This window comes from Primulina eburnea, chromosome 6 (assembly GCF_022965805.1).
Source record: "Primulina eburnea isolate SZY01 chromosome 6, ASM2296580v1, whole genome shotgun sequence".
In the NCBI taxonomy this organism is placed as follows: domain Eukaryota; kingdom Viridiplantae; phylum Streptophyta; class Magnoliopsida; order Lamiales; family Gesneriaceae; genus Primulina; species Primulina eburnea.
In genome coordinates, this window is record NC_133106.1 from 3,453,342 (window position 1) to 3,473,833 (window position 20,492).

The window sequence follows — 20,492 nt, forward strand, 5'->3', positions numbered from 1 at the left end:
TTTATATTCTATAAGAAATCAGACTACTAGAATTGAAGAAATTTTATCAAAGTCTAAACCAGGAATTTCTAGTGGGGAAAGTTCAAAAACTTTGATGATAAAACCTCCTCCTAATCTTAAAAAAGAAAATTTTCTTTTAAGTTCTAAAAAGGATGATGATTTTATGGAAGGTCTAATAGATCGATTACAAAAAATCAATATTAAAGAAAAAGGTTCTATTTCGGTAATTAACAAATCTGAACAACTAGATAATATTTCTAGTTCGTCAGAAGATGAAATGCAGATTAATAAAATGCATACGTGAATGATCGGGGAAACTAAGATCATCAGTCTATACAGCCACTTCTTCCTCTGCGTTGCCCAATGGATCTTGACTCCACACTACTTTAATACACTGACTAATCAACTTCTTAATGCGATTGATTACAACATTTTTAGAATCAACAAAATCGACAGTCATATAATGCGCAGACATCAGCTCCTCGTGGTGGGAATGAGTGATAAGTGCAAGATTTGCACTTAATTTACATTAAAATCCATTTTGAATTATGCTTGTTTCGAACAAAATTATGCGTTTTTTGTTTGTTTTTGTTGTCATTCCAGGAGTGGAGAAAATAGTTGAATATGTAACTGCGCGCGACCGCGCGACATCTCGCGCACCCGCGCGCACGGAAGTAGCAGAAAACCTGAGAGGCGCGCGCACCAGCGCGCACGCAGAAAAGAACCAACGGCCAGAATGATGCGCGCCACCGCGCCAGTTCTCGCGCCACTGCACGCGCCGTGCATCCAGATTATTATAAAAGCGCGATTCTTAGGTCAAAAAAGGGAGAGCCGCCTAAGGAGAAATCAAACGCACGAATCGCCGTCCAGGAAAGAAAAGGCACGAGAAATTGGAGTGCATATACAAGACGAAGATTCAGAGTGCAAAGAACAGTCGCAAATACGAAGAACGACGGATCTGGGGACAGAGACGACACTTCGGATTTGTTATCTTTTCCTTCGCCTCTTTATTTTATTGTGTAGCGATGTCTAGAACTACGATTATGTCTTGTTTTAGCTAGGATTTCGCGATGAACTAAATTTTCGTTCTAGAGGATGACGTAACTTTGTCGATACGATGATTTGACTTGGTTGTTTAATTGATTGAATTCCGTTTTCGTTTAATTATGTCCTCTACATTTATTTCAATGCAATTTACTGGCCATAAATTGTGTGTTGTCTGATTAATTCTAAAACTCGGGAGAGGGACTAGGACTATAGATCACTAGAGACACATCGTTGAATGTTTATATCGTCGGAAGGCGTATAACTTCAGCGAGGCTTAGGTAAGAACATTGTTTGCATTTATCAATGAAGCTTAGATTTTTATTAGGAATAGTTGAATCGAAGTTTGATTGATACAATTTATTCGTCACTTGGGAAAAAAGGTTCTTAGCCATTAAATAATAGGAATTCATGAAATTAAATGCAATCAGAAGAATTATCGTAGAAATTTAGTGAGATCATTCCTCTAGATATTCTCTCTCATAGTTATTTCTCCAATTAGTGATCAAATTAATTCATCGTTTTCAATTAATTAGTTCACACAAACAAATCGGGTTATTGATTTTTCTAGATAAAGTCTTGACTATTTTAATTACGAGCCTTGATATATTTTTACATTTACACTCCTTGTGGGATCGATATTTGCACTCATAAATACATTTTACTATAGCTTGACGTCGTGCGCTTGCGAGCAATCAAGAAATCACGCAACAATGAGGATATCATATATTAATCATTAACATTAAACATGAAATAGTTAACAATTAACAAAAAAATGTATTAGATAATACAAAAATTAAATAAAATGATTTTTTTTTATTTACCTTGATACGTACATTTTTAAATGCTTTGTTCACGTCATCCATGGAAGGGGAATGGTTCTTTCTCAATTTCCTAGTCAAATAATGACACATCCGGGATATCGGTACATTGGGACCTCCCTGATGTCTAGCGAACACTCCAGCAATTGCTGGAAAATATTCATAGGCCAAAATCTAGCAAAAGAATAAATACATTTATTAGTATGATATAAAATAACAATGATATTTCATATAATGAACAATATTTACTTACCTGTAAAGGATGAATAAATCCACTTATATGGAAGCTACCGCATCCACTGAAATCTGGATCATCCCCATGGCGTGCTACCAATTTTTCATAGCTTCTGAACTTATTTTCAAGATCTTTTCTAAGTCTATAAAGAACTTCTTTGAAAGCTATTCTACCACATGGATAGTTAATAAAACTATCAAAATTATTAACTAATCTAATATGTTCTAAATCGATTTTACATTTTTATTTTTTCTTTTTCTGCCTAATACACTAACCAATAACCATAAACAAAAGACATGCCAATTTCAACTTCTCAATATCTATCTCTTCCCCTGAGTCATTTTCGTACTCATTCATTCTATCTATGAAATCTCCCAAACTTACACAGTCTCTTTCATCAAAATGTCTCCACCTAAATTCATCTTCATCAGGTATCACATGATAAAAGTTTGAACAATTTAGGTCAGCTAACAAACAACACTCTAACAATGAAAACCTTAAAGGTCGTTTACGATATATCATCCATAATTCACTACATCCAATATCGTAAATTTGTCTACTCATCAAAAACCATAACTATTGATTGGAATTGTTATAATCCTTAGCACATATAATTAAATTACCGAATTGTGTATACTGGACCAAATATTCTATTTCTTTCTTATTCAAAATTGATACAATTTTTTTGAAAATCTCAACATATCTTGATCCTAAAGTTAACTTACATTCAAAGAATTGATTTCTTCCAAGTTTAGTGAAGAAGTAAATCTGCAAAAAAAAAATGTTAAATATTCTGTTCATTTAAAAAATTGGGCCGAGTCTGGTCGAGGTGGGTCGAGCTCTTCACGCTATGGGTCGAGCTCGACCCACGGCGTGAAAGGCTCGACCCACGTTTGGGTCGAGCTCGACCCAGGGGTGAAGAGATCGACCCAGATCTTCACACGAGCTCTTCACAGTGTGAAGAGCTGGATCCGAGCTAGCTCGACCCATGGCCCTGGGTCGAGAAGAGCTCGATCCGAGTTCTTCACACCTAGATCCAATCTCTTGGGTCAAGTTGGTCGATTCGGTAAAATTCAAAATAAAAAATTGATTTTTTACCAACACGTGATTCTCTCGTACGTTTTTTTGCAAACGGATATCTTGTAGACTCATTGTTAGCCAAAAAATCAAAACAATGGAGATAAAGAGGTTTGAGAAGAAGATGTTTTGTGTAAAGATTGGAAAGGAATAGAGTAAAATGTATATTGGGTTGAATTAGGTCGCGTGGGTTTTATTTTTAAATAAATTATAAATTTTATTATATATAAAATAAAAATAAATAATTAAATGTACTACTGAAAAAAATAACTAATTTTTTTTTAAAAAAAATAAAAAAATAAATTACTGTCACTCCTTTTTTTTAATAAACCTTTCCGTCGGTGAACTCTACTCTCACAAAATCCAACGAAAACAATCTAGGTGGAATAAGCAAAAATGGCGGAGGAACAATCCCACGTTTTACAAGTGGAGGGGATGCAGTTCTCATACGACAATCAACACCCCTTGTTCTTCGAATTCAGCCTCAAAATCTCCCCCGGAGCTAGATGCCTTCTCGTCGGTGCCAATGGATCCGGTACACTTTATTTGATTAATTTTGATTTTGCGATACTTTTTTACGCGTTCGTGATGCTGGAGACAATTGTTCTCAATAGGGAAGACGACCCTGTTGAGGATATTGGCTGGGAAGCACATGGTGGGCGGCACAGATGTTGTGAGGGTGCTGGGTTGTTCGGCTTTTCATGATACTAATCTTGTCTGCAGTGGTGATTTGGCTTATTTGGGGGAATCGTGGAATAAAACCGTTGGCTGTGTTGTGAGTGTTTTTTCCTCGTTTAATCTCCCGATTTCTGAGTTTAATGGATTTTGTTGCTTTGATTGTCATTGTAACCCGTGAATTTAGAGGGGTTAATCGCTATTGTTGGCTAGCACCTGATTATATCTTATGTGGGATCAAAGAATTTCGTGGAATAAAGTTGGTTGATGATTTTTTTTGTTAGCTATTGAATGTCATATATTTTTTTGTCTAAGTTTTGTAGCTAATGTACCATCACTTTAAAGTCATTTCAATTACTTTTGAGTTGTGTCATTTGCTAAATCTAGAACATGTATGTCCGTCACTTGTCTAAGAAATAGTAGAGAGTGCTTGGGCAGTTATTGGGGGCGGACCTAGGAACATCCCCTTAAGCATGAAAAGTTTGAAATCTTATGATTAATTGATTGAAAAATAATTTTCCACTCTCTTGTTATCGCCTTCCCCCACTCCCCAAGATTTCAAGCCTAAAACTGTCTTGTGTTATGTGGTTTATTTGCTACTTCTGCTCATTGTGATAATTGATGTAAGGGAAAGTGTAAAATTTCTCGCTCGGGTGTTTTAGAGTCTATAAGTTAGTGTCTACATTATCTGGGGAATTAATATACCTGCGCCCCTAATGGGTTAAAACTATCCAGAGTGAACATTGAGCTTTAGATCTTTCTGGGGGTGAGCAAAGTACGAGATCCAAATCTGTGTCACCGGAAATTGTGGTGTAATAGTTCGTCCAGTTAATAGACTAATCATTTTGTTGGGCTTGAATCATATCTCTTCTCACTTATTATGAGATGTTGTGTGCTGCTTTTCGGTTTTGGATGTTTTGAAATTCGTTCTATAAGAATTTTTTTCTCTTTTTGTTGACCAAATTTTAGGGAGAATTGCCTCTCCAAGGAGATTTTTCCGCTGAACATATGATATTTGGAGGTATGTCAACCTTTTACTTTTGTGGCTTGGAAATCATGGGTGTTTACTAATTACGATCTACCTGCAGTCAGTTTCCATGATCAATGGTCAAACCATCTATTTTTATTCTGACTTTTGTTGAAAGTTCACTATTTTTGGGAAGTTTTTGCCTGATGTTTTTCATGTTGAAATGTTGATAGTTATGTTGCCTTTTTTGTGTATACTGAATGCACTCACATATTTGGCTGAGTTTTGAATCAATTGCGGTTAAGAGGAGGGTGTGTGACTAAACTTATTTAAAACGGTTTATAAAATCTCATGTCTTATAAGTTGTTTTATGAGATTATAAGCTATATGATCTTATTTTTAAAATAAGATGTTAAAGTGTTTGGATAAAATAAAATAATGAAGCTCAAAATTGTTGATGTATTTAGTGTTATAAGATCTTTTTGTTATTATAATTACCAAAATTACATAATATTATGAAATTGTTAAACATGGTTATTTTTAACATGTTCATTTAATATATAGTTTTATATTTTCATTAATATAATAATTGTAATAAACATAAACATAAAACGCCAAGTATCAGATTCACTTTGATTCGAAGCCTCAGATGGTATCAGAGCCATGGAAATAGTCTTGTTAATAATTTAGCACTTTTATTCCATGAATATTTTCAGTATGAAAGAAACTGTTCAAAACAGTTTAAATAAAAAATATGATTTACCTGAAAATTTAGATTTATTGAATAAATGGACTATTCCTAAGATAGAATCTAAAATGATCTATAAGTTAGGAACCTTTGAAAGAATTGGTTTAAAACAGGTAGTTAAAACTACATAATCTTCGGTACCTCTTGATAATGTAGAAATGATTATTAGATTATTAAATAATAAAGATATTTTACCTTATAGGAAAATTACAGATTTTTTTTTTTTGATAAGAAACTAATTTATTAATAATAAGAGATTAAAAGTTTACAAAAAGTAGTGGACCAGTGATCCACAAGAAGGAGTAGTGATTTTCCTAGTCCTTAGAAACACTAAATCAGCACAAAATAAATTTCCAATCCCTAGCTATATCTGATAAAAGTAAATGTTTAAACACCGGGGTCACTACTGTCCATCTTGCTACCCTGATCCGCACTGATTCCCACAGATTTTCCACAAGCTCTTCTTTTCCGTTGAATATTCTATTGTTTCGTTCTAGCCAAATTGACCAAAATAAGCAATGAATAATGATGCGCCAAAATTCCTCCAAGCCTTTTCCTATAAGGTAGTTGTTGTCCATTAGGTACATATCTCTTGAGTTCATTGGAAAAGTCCAGTCGAAACCCAAGTGTTGCATGACCTTGATCCATAATCGTCTCGAGTATGAGCAGTGCAGCAGTAAATGGTCTTGATCTTCGGGCTTATTTTTGCACAGAACACACCATTGTGGATTTAAGGCATTGTTTGGATTCCTTTTTTGCACGCTGTCATTTGTCTGTAATTTTCCCAACGCAACTATCCACGAGAACACCTTCACCTTTTGGGGGATTGGCACACTCCAAATTTGAGTAACGTAGAGGAAATCTGAATTGGAATCGTCGTTGAAAAGAGAGGAGTACAAAGAGTTAACCGAGAATAGACCCGAAGAATCACCTAACCACACCCTGATGTCCCTAACCCCCACACTCAAGATAACCGAATTTAACACCCCTGAAAGTGATGTGAACTCTTGCAATTCATCGACACTCAACCCTCTTCTAAATCTCACATCCCACTGTACCGAAGAAAGTCCTAAGCTATTATGATCCGAGTAAAAACAGTTAATAGGTTTGTTCTTGGAATCAGAGAGAAGATAAAGAAGGGGAAAAGACTCTTTAAGAGGACACAACCCCACCCATTTATCTTTATCTCTGTCTGATATAAATATATTAGATTCTTTAACATTAAATGTTAAAACACATTGTTATAATTATACTCCTAGAACAGAAGTAATATGTATCTGTTATCGTATTTATTATAAACCATTCTTTACACTGAATCATATGTGTAAAAGAGTAGATAAAAAATTAAATGAAACTATTGTTATATAAACTAATTTTAATAGATCTAATATTACAACTCCTAGATCTATAAAATGAGAAGAAATTGAATTTCTAGAAAACTAGATAATTGAACAAGCTTTTCCTAGAAATCCTATAATAAATAGAGATTTACAACAAGTTATACAAAATAATGAAGGATATGTTCAAATACAGTTCAATAATGAACAAAAAAGATTATTACCCTCTTCTGTTCATGCTAGATCAAGATCTAGTCATTCTTTTATTTTCCGGCTCTAGATTATTTGGTAGATATACCACAAACTTCTAGAGTTTCTACTTTTCAGATAAGAGAAGATTTAGAATCCTCTGTACAAGATACAGTAGAAGATTTAATTATAAATCAAAATAATATTGTTCATAAAAGTAACTTTCAAAAAGTTAGAGAAACTGATACAGTTTCAGAAATGAATTTTAGTATTTAATGGATAGTAAAATAAAAATTGATTTTACGAAAGGATCTTTTGCTAGAGCAAAGATTAATGCAGAACTTTATTTACCCAAATGAGAATCTTTCAGAGAATGGTACTTTAAAAGTTTCTCTGAAGAAGAATTTGAATATATTGTTTCAGAATTTTATAAATATTGTGAAAACCAAAATAAACTAATACATTTTGTTCCTTGGTTTTTTAAGACATATATTATAAATTTTTTTTCTACACTTGAAAGAATTTATAACTTTCCTCAGGACATATTCAAAAATCTGTTTATCGTCCTCAACAATCTTTTGTTATAGAAAAAAATAATAAAATTTTAAATTTCACTGTTTTTACAAAATTATTTGACAATAATATGTTACAAATACCTGTTAAAAATTGAAAAACAAAATTATACAAATTTATATCTTACAATAATAGGAGAAGAAATAAATTCTCTTAAAGATCGTATTGATAAAATAATTTTAGCCATTAATCAAATTAAACCAGATTTCATATACAAACTAAAGAAGAAACTAATATTATTTCTATTGCTACTTCTTCTATACAAGTCCTTCTTAATATAAAGGATTTTAAATTTAAATATTCTGTTTCTGATATAGAAAAATTATTAGAAGAAAAATTTAGAAATCTTAATGAAGAGTTTGAAAAATTAATAATTCTTCTGATGAAGAAATTAATAAAATCGAATGGGCAGATAGACCTACCCAAACCAAATATTATTATGATAGACCCACTCCTATGGATGTTCTTTTAGAAGAACAAGAATATATCTTTTCCAATAGTTATAATGAGAAAAGTATTTATGAATGGAATATTGATGGTTTTAGTGATAAGAAAATTTATAACACTGCACACAGAATGCTTATGTATAGTATTGCGTGTAAAACTTCAGGCAATAATGATAAAAATATTGCTAAAATGATTATAGCAGGATTTACTGGCCAACTTAAAGGTTGGTGGGATAATTATTTGAATCAATCTCTTAAAGAAGAAATTCTTAATTCAATTAAAATTGAAAATCAAATTCAATTAGAAAATTCAGTTTATTCATTAATAATGACAATGATTGAACATTTTACTGGTAGATTCACTGATAATGATGCACAAATTCGTATTTTATTAAGTAATCTAAAATGTAGAACTCTTACTGATTTTAGATGGTATAAAGATACATTTTTATCTCGAATATATGATATTCCAGACTGTAATAATAGTCTTTGGAAAGCTAAATTTATAGATGACTTACCTTTTTTATTTGCTGAAAGAATTAGAAAAATCCTAAGAAAAGATGATATTTATATTCCATATGAAAATTATACTTATGGAAAATTAATAAGTACTTATATTCAAGAGGGTTTAGCTCTCTGTAATGAATTAAAATTGAATAATCAAATTAAAAGACAGAATTTACTTGAGAAAAACCAATTAGGTAAATTTTGTGATTAATTTGGTATGGACCTACCTAATAAAGGTAAGAAGAAAATGATAGAAAAAGACGAAAAACTTTATAGAAAGAAAAGACATTTGTCTGAAAGACAAAAAGTAAAAAAGAAGAAAAGAAAAGAAATCCGTGATTTACGGAAATTAGAAAAATATAAAAACAAAAATAAATTATTAATTTATAGAAAATGTAAAAAACCAAGATATAATGCTAATAAATGTTGGGCTAAAAACAAAATTAATAATTTAGATATAGATGGAAATCTAAAAGAAACATTATTTAAAATAATAATGGATTCAAATCAAGATTTTGATAGTGAAACTGAGAATTCTTCAAAATCATATAATTTGGAAGAAATTCTAGATAATGAATCAGATATTTCTGATTTAGATGAATGTAATAATTGTGTACAAAGAGAATCTTGTATTAATCATATAGATGATAATAATAATAAAAATGATGATTTTTATAAACTTATGTCTCAATTTCAAGATTTAAACATAAATTTTTTAACCAATAATAATATTTTAGAATTCCTTAAAATGATTAAGAATCCAATATTAAAATCTACAATTATTGATCAAATGAAAAATACTGCTTCAACAAGCAATAATAACATTCTTGTTAAATAAGAACAAGCATATTCTATGAAAGAAGTTAAAAATCTTCTACAGAATAAGTATAACCAGTTACTGTACAGGATTTAGTTAAAGAGATAGATAATCTTAAAGAACAAGTAAAAATTTTACAACAGAACAATAATAATTTAAATTATCATATTTCAGTTATTGAAAATAATAACAATTCAATCTATAATTCTGAAAGTCTTGAAATATTCAAGATATTTCATTTTCAGATTCGAATAAAAAAATATTTATCTGTTTTAAGTACGATAATATCTCAAAAATGGTATATTAGTATTACTTTATTAGTTGATAATTTTTATAAGAAAAATTTCATTGCTATGATTGATAGTGGTGCAGATTTAAATGTTATACAGGAAGGATTAATTCCTACGAAATATTTTCATAAAACTACTCATTCTCTTTCTCATGCAGGAGGAGAACTTTTAAAAATAAATTATAAATTACCAAAAGCATATATTTGCAAAGATAAAAACTGTATTCGAACCAGTTTTTTACTAGCAAAAGATATTTATAGCCAACTTATAATTGGTCTCCCTTTTATTTATCAAATTTATCCTTTAACTTATGTTGATGAAACCGGTATTATAGGAACTTTTCAAGGTAACCCTATTTCCTTTCAGTTTATAACTAAACATGTTCATAGAATTTTAAATGAATTACAAGAAAAGATTGAAAGAAAAAAATTTCAAATAAATTCTTTAAAAGAAGAAGTAAAAATTCTAACTATAGATGATAAATTACAGAATCCTAAATTACAGGAAAAAATTAAAATTATTTATAATAAATTTTCATTAGAAATATGTAATGATCTTCCAAATGCTTTTTGGAATCGTAAGAAACATATTATTTCTCTTCCATATGAAGAGAATTTTGATGAAAAGAATATTCCTACCAAGGCTCGTCCTTGTCAGATGAATTCTGAATATTTAGAATTATGTAAGAATGAAATTCATTCTTTATTAGATAAAGGTTTAATAAAACCTTCTCAATCTCCTTGGTCAGTACTGTTTTTTATGTTAATAAATATTCTGAGCAGGAAAGAGGAGTTCCCAGATTAGTAATAAATTATAAACCCCTTAATAAGGTTTTAAAATGGATTATGCATCCTATTCCTAATAAAAAAGATTTATTAGATAGATTAGTACATGCAATTATATTTTCAAATTTTGATTTAAAATCAAGATTTTGGCATATTCAAATAAAAGAATCTGATAGATATAAAACTGCTTTTAATGATCCAATAGGACATTATGAATGGACAGTAATGTCATTTGGCCTTAAAAATGCTCCTTCAGAATTTCAACAAATTATGAATGATATTTTTTGTTCATATAGCAATTTTATAATTGTTTATATAGATGATATCATAATATTTTCAAATGATATTGAAACACATTTTAAACATTTAGATATGTTTAAAAATATTGTTATTCAAAATGGTCTAGTCATATCAAAATCCAAAATGATTTTATTTCAAACTAATATTAGATTTCTTGGTCATATGATTGAGAAATGAAAAATCATTCCTATACAAAGAAGTATAGAATTTGGTTTAAAATTTCCTGACATTATAACTGATAAAACTCCGTTACAAAGATTTTTAGGAAGTTTAAATTATATTTCTCCTTTTTTTCAAAAAATTTAACCAATGATTCTGCTATCTTATATGATAGACTAAAGAAGAATCCTTTACCTTGGTCTGAAAAACATAATAAGGCAGTTAAAAATATAAAAGAAAAGGTTAAAAATCTTCCTTGTCTTATGCGTGCTAATCCCCAATGGGATAAAATTGTAGAAACAAATGCTTCTGATATAGGGTTTGGAGGAATCTTAAAACAGATATATCCTCTTGTTTTCGAACAAAACAAGAATATTTTATTCTGGAAAATGGAATAATGCATGTATTTTAAAATTTCAAAATGATTTATATAATCAAAAGTTTATTATAAAAACTGATTGCAAATCTGCAAAATTTATGTTCAATAAAGATTTTAGACATCTAAGCGAATGTTTGCAAGATGACAGACTCATTTAACTCCCTTTGATTTTGAAATCATTTATAAAAAAGGTGAAGATGATCACTTACCAGATTTCTTAACTCGAGAATATTTATTTTAATGTCTTTATTTACAGATATGAATTTTCGAGACAGAGGAGAGTCCTCCTATAGAAGGCGAGGTGGTAGGGGAAAACCCCCTAATATTATAGCACAGCATGGCAAACAGAAGCTAATAGCCCAGAACTTATCTAGTTCATCAGCCAGTAATACTGAGCAGAATAATGAGTTATACAATGAGTTCCAAGAATTTTTGAAACAAAAGCAGAGAAATAATACATATTCTCAAGCTTCAGCATCACATGCTAATATCATGGAAGAAGATGATAATGATTCTGTCCTATATACAGAGACAAAACATCGTGAATTAATTCTTCTTATAGAAGAAAAAGATACTCAATGGGAGAAAACTCCATGGACTATCATGGAAAGATACTTAACCAATACATCATATGTATATGGTTCATATAAACAAAGAGGATTTATGAAAATCTTCTTTTATCTACAAAAAGTGTTGATATAAATCACTTTTTCGGTAATAATCAGCAAAAAAAAAGTTATAACTTCTCCAAGTTCATTATTAAAAAGATAATATCTATTGAAGAATGGGGTATATCTCCATTAGTTGAAAAAGAATTCTATTCTGAAAGTCATAAATGAGTTTTAAATACAATTTTTGGGATTATATTGAAAATTTTAATAAAAAATTTTATTATGAAAATGAAAAGAGGAAACATACATGGTTTCTAAAGATTTGTGAAAATGTTTTTCATCATCCTGTTCCAAATTGGTTTTTAATCTGGTGGAAGATATTTGGTCCATCTGCAAAGATTTTGCCAGAGGTTTTTATAAAACCTATGAATACTTGGTTAAATGTTTCTCCAAGTATTAAAAAATCATTTTCTGAACATTGGATAAATGGAAAAATTTTATGTTTGTTTTTCATGGAATTTGGGATCCCATGGATCTGGAAATGACAACCAGAATTTGGGTACACTGATGAAGATATCCCTTGCATATGACGAGTCAGTTCCACTAAATTTTGGGACAAATTATTGCGAGATGATCCAGAAACTGGAAAGCTTTATGGTTGTGACGATCTTCATCAAATGGAGGAGAAAATGTCGTTATACCAGAAAGAATTTCATAATCAACAAGATAAGGAGAAAGCCTCTATGACTCCATTTCAGATTCTCACTCATAAATATTTTGAGATCTATTCAAAAGATAAAATGATTGAAGTTTATATTGAAGAAATGAAGAAGGATCTTTTTCAGAATATTGGATGTTCTGATTCAAAATCGGATAAATCTATGGCGTCTGAATCTAGCGAAAATCAATTTATCCATCTAATGAACATGCAAGATGCACAAGATCCAGGGGATGATATTCCTCAATTCTCTCAAATAAATGATATTTTTGAAAATCTGAAATTTTTTCTTAAGGACAATATTAAAGATGATTAAAGTATTCATCTTTAATCGCTGGAAGTGAAACCTCACTATTCAGAGTTGACGGCATATCACATCAAAAAGTGGTGGCATATCACTATAGACTTTTTGAATTTTGTAACAATATTACTATTTGCTTTAATAAAACATTTTACTATTTATATTTTGAGATGGAATCCGGAGTTTCATGTCCGGCTCTTCTATCTATTTATAGGTTCATTTTGTGATTTTAGAAAAACACGGTCGAGTTTGCTCCCCTCTATTCCCTTCTTGTAAACTACCCTTCTGAAATTTATCAATAAAAGTTTGAAGTCTGTAAGTTTATATTGTTTTATTTTCTGTTTTTATTTACTGTTTTAATTTTTTATTTTTCATAAGATTAGCCTGAATGACAGACTAAAGTATTCGTGCTAAATTATTACCTTACTATGACATGATCTATATTTATTTGTAACTTGGAATCAGATTGAGATAATAAAAGATTTATTTAAATTTTTGGAATTAGTCTAAAAGATAAAGGATTTCTAACCATCTATGTTATCCTATAACATAGACAAACTAAATGAAATGGAGAAAAGCGAGGGTAGAGAATCTGTTGATAAGTTTACTTGTCTCCGGGGTATCTATTCTTACTAGAATACCCTGTTTTGACTCTATCACACTATGTCTTATTTGTTAACCCTCAAAATTTTCTACCCTTTGGCTCAAATTGAAATTCAAATGGAGCAAATCAAAAGATATTTACAACTAGAGAGATTTCAACACCATGACTTCCTATATCCACTTATCTTTCAGGAGTATACTTATGCATTTGCTCACGATCATTGTTTCAGTAGATCCATCTTTTCGGCAAATCGGGGTTATGACAGTAAATCCAGTTACTGATTGTTAAACGGTTAATTACTCGAATATCAACAGAATTATTTGATTATTTCTTTTAATAATTCTAATCAAAATTCCTTTTTTGGACACAACAATAATTTGTATTCTCAAATCATATCAGAGGGGTTGTGATTTATTGTTGAAATTCCATTTTCACTACGATTAATATTTTCTCTAGAAAGAAAAATTAAAAAGATAGCATTCAACATTTCCCTTTTTAGAGGACAATTTTGCACATTTAACTTTTGTTTTAGATATATTAATCCCCCATCCTGTCCATGTGGAAATCTTGGTTCAAATTCTTCGCTATTGGGTAAAAGATGCCTATTATTTGCATTTATTACGATTCTTTCTCAACGAGCATTGTAATTGGAATAGTTTTATTACTCCAAAGAGGGTCAGTTCCTCTTTTTCAAAAAAAAAATCGCTGATTATTCTTATTCTTATATAATTCTTATGTATGTGAATACGAATCCATTTTCGTCTTTCTACGTAACCAATCTTCTCATCTACGATCAACATCTTGTGAAGTTCTTCTTGAACGAATCTATTTCTATGTAAAAATAGAACGTCTTGTGAACGTCTTTGTTAAGGTTAACTATTTTCAGACGAACCTATGGTTGGTGAAGGAACCTAACATGCATTATGTTAGGTATCAAAGAAAATCCCTTTTGGCTTCAAAAGGGACGTCTCATTTTATGAATAAATGGAAATGTTACCTTGTAACCTTTTGGCAATGGCATTTTTCGTTGTGGTTTCATCCAAAAAGGGTTTATATAAACCATTTATCCAATCATTCCCTTGAATTTTTGGGCTATATTTCAAGTGTGAAAATGCATCTTTCAGTGATTCGGAGTCAAATTCTAGAAAATCAATAATGTTATTAAGGAGTTTGATACCCTTGTTCCAATTATTCCTCTGATTTAGTCATTGGCTAAAGCGAAATTTTGTAACGTATTAGGGCATTCCATTAGTAAGCCGATTCAGGCTGATTTATCAGTTTCGAATATTATTGACCGATTTGGGCGTATATGTAGAAAAATTTCCATTATGATAGCGGATCTTCAAAAAAAAAGAGTTTGTATCGAATAAAGTTTATATTGCGATTTTCTTGTGATCGAACTTTGGCTCGGAAACACAAAAGTACTGTACGTGCTTTTTTGAAAAGATTAGGCTCGGAATTATTGGAAGAATTTTTTATGTCGGAAGAAGACGCCCTTTCTTTGACTTTCCCAAAAGCTACTTCCACTTTGCGGGGAGTATATAGAAGTCGAATTTGGTATTTTGATATTAATCCAAAAATTTAAATAAATCTTTTATTATCTCAATCTGATTCCAAATTACAAATAAATATAGATCATGTCATAGTAAGGTAATAATTTAGCACGAATGCATTAGCCTGTCATTCAGGCTAATGTTATGAAATATAAAAAATTAAAATAGTAAATAAAAACAGAAAATAAAACAATATAAACTTACAGAGTTGTATTCAGAACTTCAAGTTTTTATTGATAAACTTCAGAAGGGTTGTTTATAAGAATGGAATAGAGGGGAGCAAACTCGATCGTGTTTTTCTAAAAACACAGAATGAACCTATAAATAGATAGAAGAGCCGGAAATGAAACCCCGAATTCCATCTCAAAATATAAATAGTAAAATGCTTTATTAAAGCAAATAATAACATTTGTTACAAAATTCAAAAAGTCTATAGTGATATGCCATCACTCTTTGATATGATATGTCACCAACTCTGAATAGTGAGGTTCCACTTCTAACGATTAAAGATGAATAATTTAATCATCTTTAATATTGTTCTTGAGCGAATTTTTCAGATTTTCAAAAATATCATTTATTTGAGAGAATTGAGGAATATCATCCTCTGGATCTTGTGCATCTTGCATCTTCATTAGATGGATAAATTGATTTTCGCGAGATTCAGACGCCATAGATTTATCCGATTTTGAATCAGAACATCCAATATTCTGAAAAAGATCCTTCTTCATTTCTTCAATATAAACTTCAATCATTTTATCTTTTGAATAGATCTCAGAATATTTCTGAGTGAGAATCTTAAATGGACTCATATAGGCTTTCTCCTTTTCTTGTTGATTATGAAATTCTTTCTGGTATAACGACATTTTCTCCTCCATTTGATGAAAAGTGTCATAACCATAAAGCTTTCCAGTTTCTGGATCATCTCGCAATAATTTGTCCCAAAATTTAGTGGAACTGACTCGCCATATGCAAAGGATATCTTCATCAGTGTACCCAAATTCTGGTTGTCATTTCCAGATCCATGGGATCCCAAATTCCATGAAAAACAAACATAAAATTTTTCCATCTATCCAATGTTCAGAAAATGATTTTTTAATACTTGGAGAAACATTTAACCAAGTATTCATAGGTTTTATAAAAACCTCTGGCAAAATCTTTGCAGATGGACCAAATATCTTCCACCAGATTAAAAACCAATTTGGAACAGGATGATGAAAAACATTTTCACAAATCTTTAGAAACCATGTATGTTTCCTCTTTTCATTTTCATAATAAAATTTTTTATTAAAACTTTCAATATAATCCCAAAAATTGAATTTAAAACTCATTTTATGACTTTCAGAATAGAATTTTTTTTCAACTAATGGAGATATACCTCATTCTTCAATAGATATTATCTTTTTAATAATGATTTTGCTGATTATTACTGAAAAAGTGATTTATATCAACACTTTTTGTAGATAAAAGAAAATTTTCATAAAATCCTCTTTGTTTATATGAACCATATACATATGATGTATTGGTTAAGTATCTTTCCATGATAGTCCATGGAGTTTTCTCCCATTGAGTATTTTTTTCTTCTATAATAAGAATAAATTCACGATGTTTTGTCTCTGTATATAGGGCAGAATCATTATCATCTTCTTCCATGATATTAGCATGTGATGCTGAAGCTTGAGAATCTGTGTTATTTATCTGCTTTTGTTTCAAAAATTCTTGAAACTCATTGTATAACTCATTATTCTGCTCAGTATTACTGGCTGATGAACTAGATAAGTTCTGGGCTATTAGCCTCTGTTTGCCATGCTGTGCTATAATATTAGGGGGTTTTCCCCTACCATCTCGCCTTCTATAGGAGGACTCTCCTCTGCCTCGAAAATTCATATCTGTAAATAAAGACATTAAGATAAATATTCTCGAGTTAAGAAACCTGGTAAGTCATTATCTTCTTATTTTTTATAAATGATTTCAAAATCAAAGGGAGCTAAATGAGCCTGCCATCTTGCAAACATTTGCTTAGAAACATCATTTTTAAAATCTTTATTAAACATAAATTTTGCAGATTTGCAATCAGTTTTTATAATAAACTTTTGATTATAAAATCATCTTGAAATTTTAAAATAAATCTTACAATAGCTAAGATTTCTTTTGCTACCGTGGATGGAATAATTTTTCTGGACATTATTTCATTTTCCAGAATAAAATCTAATAAGATATTCTTGTTTTGTTTGAGAATCTATATGTTTTAAGATTCCTCCAAAACCTATATCAGAAGCATCTGTTTCTACAATTTTATCCCATTGAGGATTAGCAAGCATAAGACAATGAAGATTTTTAACTTTTTCTTTTATATTTTAACTGCCTTAGTATGTTTTTCAGACCAAGGTAAGGGATTCTTCTTTAGTTTATCATATAAGATAGCAGAATCATTGGTTAAATTTTTTATACAAAGAGAAATATAATTTAAACTTCCTAAAAATATTTGTAACTGAGTTCTATCAGTTAATTATTATTGGTTATTAATCAATTTATATATTATGTAGATGAATGTATGTTTAAAATGTTATAAAATATATGGGTATGATTTTGTCTTTAAAACACATTCATAATATCTTAAAAAAAAAGTGGGAATAAAGTACTTTTTTAAAATAACTTATAAGATGTCAAAAAACTTATTTTGACATCTTACACGTTTTTAAAAAAAATTTACCAAACAAATTCAGAGATTATAAGTTGTTTAAGAGAGCTTATAAGTTCCGCCAAACACCCTTTAAGTTTTGACTGATTTTATTTGTTTTTACCCTTTTATGGTCCAGTTGAATGGGTTGACCCCATTAGGCGTGATAAGCTGATTGAATTACTTGATATTGATCTTCGTTGGAGGATGCATAAAGTTTCTGATGGCCAACGTCGAAGAGTCCAAATTTGCATGGGTCTCCTTCATCCTTTCAAGGTAAATTGGTAGTCTGCCTGACAATGAAATGCCAGTATGGTTCAAAAGAGAATTGTGCATTTATAATTATGATGTCTCTTGGTGGTCCTTTTTTTTTTTTTTTTTCTACATTTTGAACCATTAGTTTGAACTTGGAAGTGTCTGGTCCTCTTTTCAAGATATGTTGGGATGAGATAAGTACTGCTAACATTTGATCAGAATTGTCTCCGTCATATTGACTAATCGAAGCTTGAATTATCCAGGTTCTTTTGTTAGATGAAGTCACTGTTGATTTAGATGTTGTGGCTAGGATGGACTTACTGGAATTTTTCAAGGAAGAATGTGAGCAGGTGGTATTAATTATTTGATTTTTCTATATTCATGCTTACGAAACACAGCTATCCTATCGCTAATATACGTGATGATTGTCATATTTGTTTTGTTTGCAACTTCTTGATTTCTAAAAAATATATGCAATATCAGGATTCATTAACCATTTGTCATATTTTCAGAGAGGAGCTACAATTGTTTACGCAACCCACATATTTGATGGGCTGGAAACTTGGGCTACTGATCTTGTTTATGTTCAAGATGGCGTGTTGAAGAGATCAGAGAAGGTATCAGGTCTTAAAGAGCTCGATTATTTTCCTAATTTGCTATCTGTGGTCGAGTCTTGGCTTCGATCTGAAACTAAGATAGAGAAGAAACTCATTAATCCGATGCCCCAGCGTCAAGCATATTCTCCTTTTACATCTTCGAGGCATATGGCATACTATCGTTGATCAAGATAATCCGCTACCTTTCAGCTGAAATTCGAACCAGGAAATTCTTGGGGAGACCGAATTCCATGTCTTGGAGAACAATCTACTTTCGAATTAAAAATCTTCAGCTTGCTGATGGTTCAAATCCCATTGTATCAAAAATGTGTTCTTTACTCCCTAACAAAACAGAAACGAGCACACTTGTATTCATGCTATACTTTGCCAAAAGAACAGCTATTTGAATATTCCCTGTGTCCATCACGGCTTTTTTTAACGTTGGTATTCTTTTTTTGAAAGTCTACCATTGTTTTACGGAGCTAATTAGTTGACCACACCTTATCCACAAATCATCAGTGATGGTTTTAATTTGGAAGAAGGAATTTGAAGAACTTGTTTAACATGATTTTACCACTTCTAAATCACTACGAAAAACGATTAATTTACTCAGCTCTGAGAATTCCAACGATTAATTTACTCAGCTCTGAGAATTCCAGAACAGTACTTGATTTATTAAGTGGTAAAATCATTTTAAACAAGTTCTTCAAATTCCTTCTTCCAAATTAAAACCATCACTGATGATTTGTGGATAAGGTGTGGTCAACTAATTAGCTCCGTAAAACAATGGTAGACATTTTAAAAAAAAATGGTAGATTTTCTATATATTAATGCCTATCTAAAGAAGGTCCTAATTGTACATGATAGTTAATAATTAATATGATATAATATTTAAATTATATAATTATTATTTCACTGGTTGTCTACTTGTCTTAGTCTTCGACCATTAATTTTTATTTTTTTATTTTATTAGCTAATGATTATGATTCAAGATAATCTTTGACAAAATAAAATGCCAGCTAGTAAAGAAGAAAAGAATTCAATGTCTATTGCGGTTATTTTTTATGAGTGAGTCTCATGTGAGACCGTCTCACGGGTCATAATCCGTGAGACGGGTCAATCCTACCCATTTTCACAATAAAAAATAGTACTTTGAGCATAAAAAGTAATATTTTTTCATGGGTGATCTAAATAAGATATCCGTCTCACAAATATGACTCGTGAGACCGTCTCACACAAATTTTTACCATTTTTTAATTAAAAAATTATTTCGACCAGTTTTCATAAAACAATCATCGTATTAGAAATTATTTATTTATTTATTTAATCTGCATGTTTAAAAATAAAAAAAAATAACGAGGAAGTGATTTAATAATGGAGCATAAGATTGATTTTTTAAAAAAAGAAAAATCCAATGTTCTGAAAAGCGGCAGACGATAATCGAACAGCCATCCACTATCTTAAGTGCTTAGGTGGCCGCGTTTTACCTAAAATCTAATTTTTTTTTTAATCTCTTTCTATAATAATTATCAAATTCGAACTCAAAATTAATAGTATATTTCTTCTATCATATACAAATTTATTGAAAAATATTTAAAACAATCTTTTATAAAAAAAAGTTTATGTATTACATTAAGCGCTATATAGGCGAATCTAAAAATTTTGGTAGTGGACGACCATCTAGGTTATAGGAGTCATTTTTTATAACACTAAAAAATCTAAACATGAAGTGTTAAAATAATATTTTTTGTTTTTTTTTTAAAAAAAATTTAAAAACATTATGACACACTAGTGACAAAATATATATTAATATCATGGACTAACCAAA

The 20,492-nt window shown here is 30.3% G+C and overlaps 1 protein-coding gene across 1 annotated transcript; it reads left to right on the forward strand.

The window, feature by feature from the left end:
- The first annotated feature begins 3,523 nt into the window (after positions 1-3,523).
- LOC140833776 (ABC transporter I family member 21-like) lies at positions 3,524-19,074 on the forward strand. The gene is made up of 6 exons (XM_073198170.1): positions 3,524-3,712; positions 3,792-3,952; positions 4,822-4,873; positions 17,953-18,089; positions 18,332-18,418; positions 18,581-19,074. Exons 1-6 carry the CDS (start codon positions 3,574-3,576, stop codon positions 18,848-18,850), a joined length of 846 nt encoding a protein of 281 aa, XP_073054271.1. The 5' UTR covers positions 3,524-3,573; the 3' UTR covers positions 18,851-19,074.
- Positions 19,075-20,492: the final 1,418 nt, after the last annotated feature.

Coding starts and splice junctions, on each gene's coding strand:
- LOC140833776 (XM_073198170.1), top strand. CDS start 3,574: ATGGCGGAGGAACAATCCCACGTTTTACAAGTGGAGGGGATGCAGTTC. Junction 3,713..3,791: donor CGTCGGTGCCAATGGATCCG/GTACACTTTATT, acceptor TGTTCTCAATAG/GGAAGACGACCCTGTTGAGG. Junction 18,090..18,331: donor GTCTCCTTCATCCTTTCAAG/GTAAATTGGTAG, acceptor TGAATTATCCAG/GTTCTTTTGTTAGATGAAGT.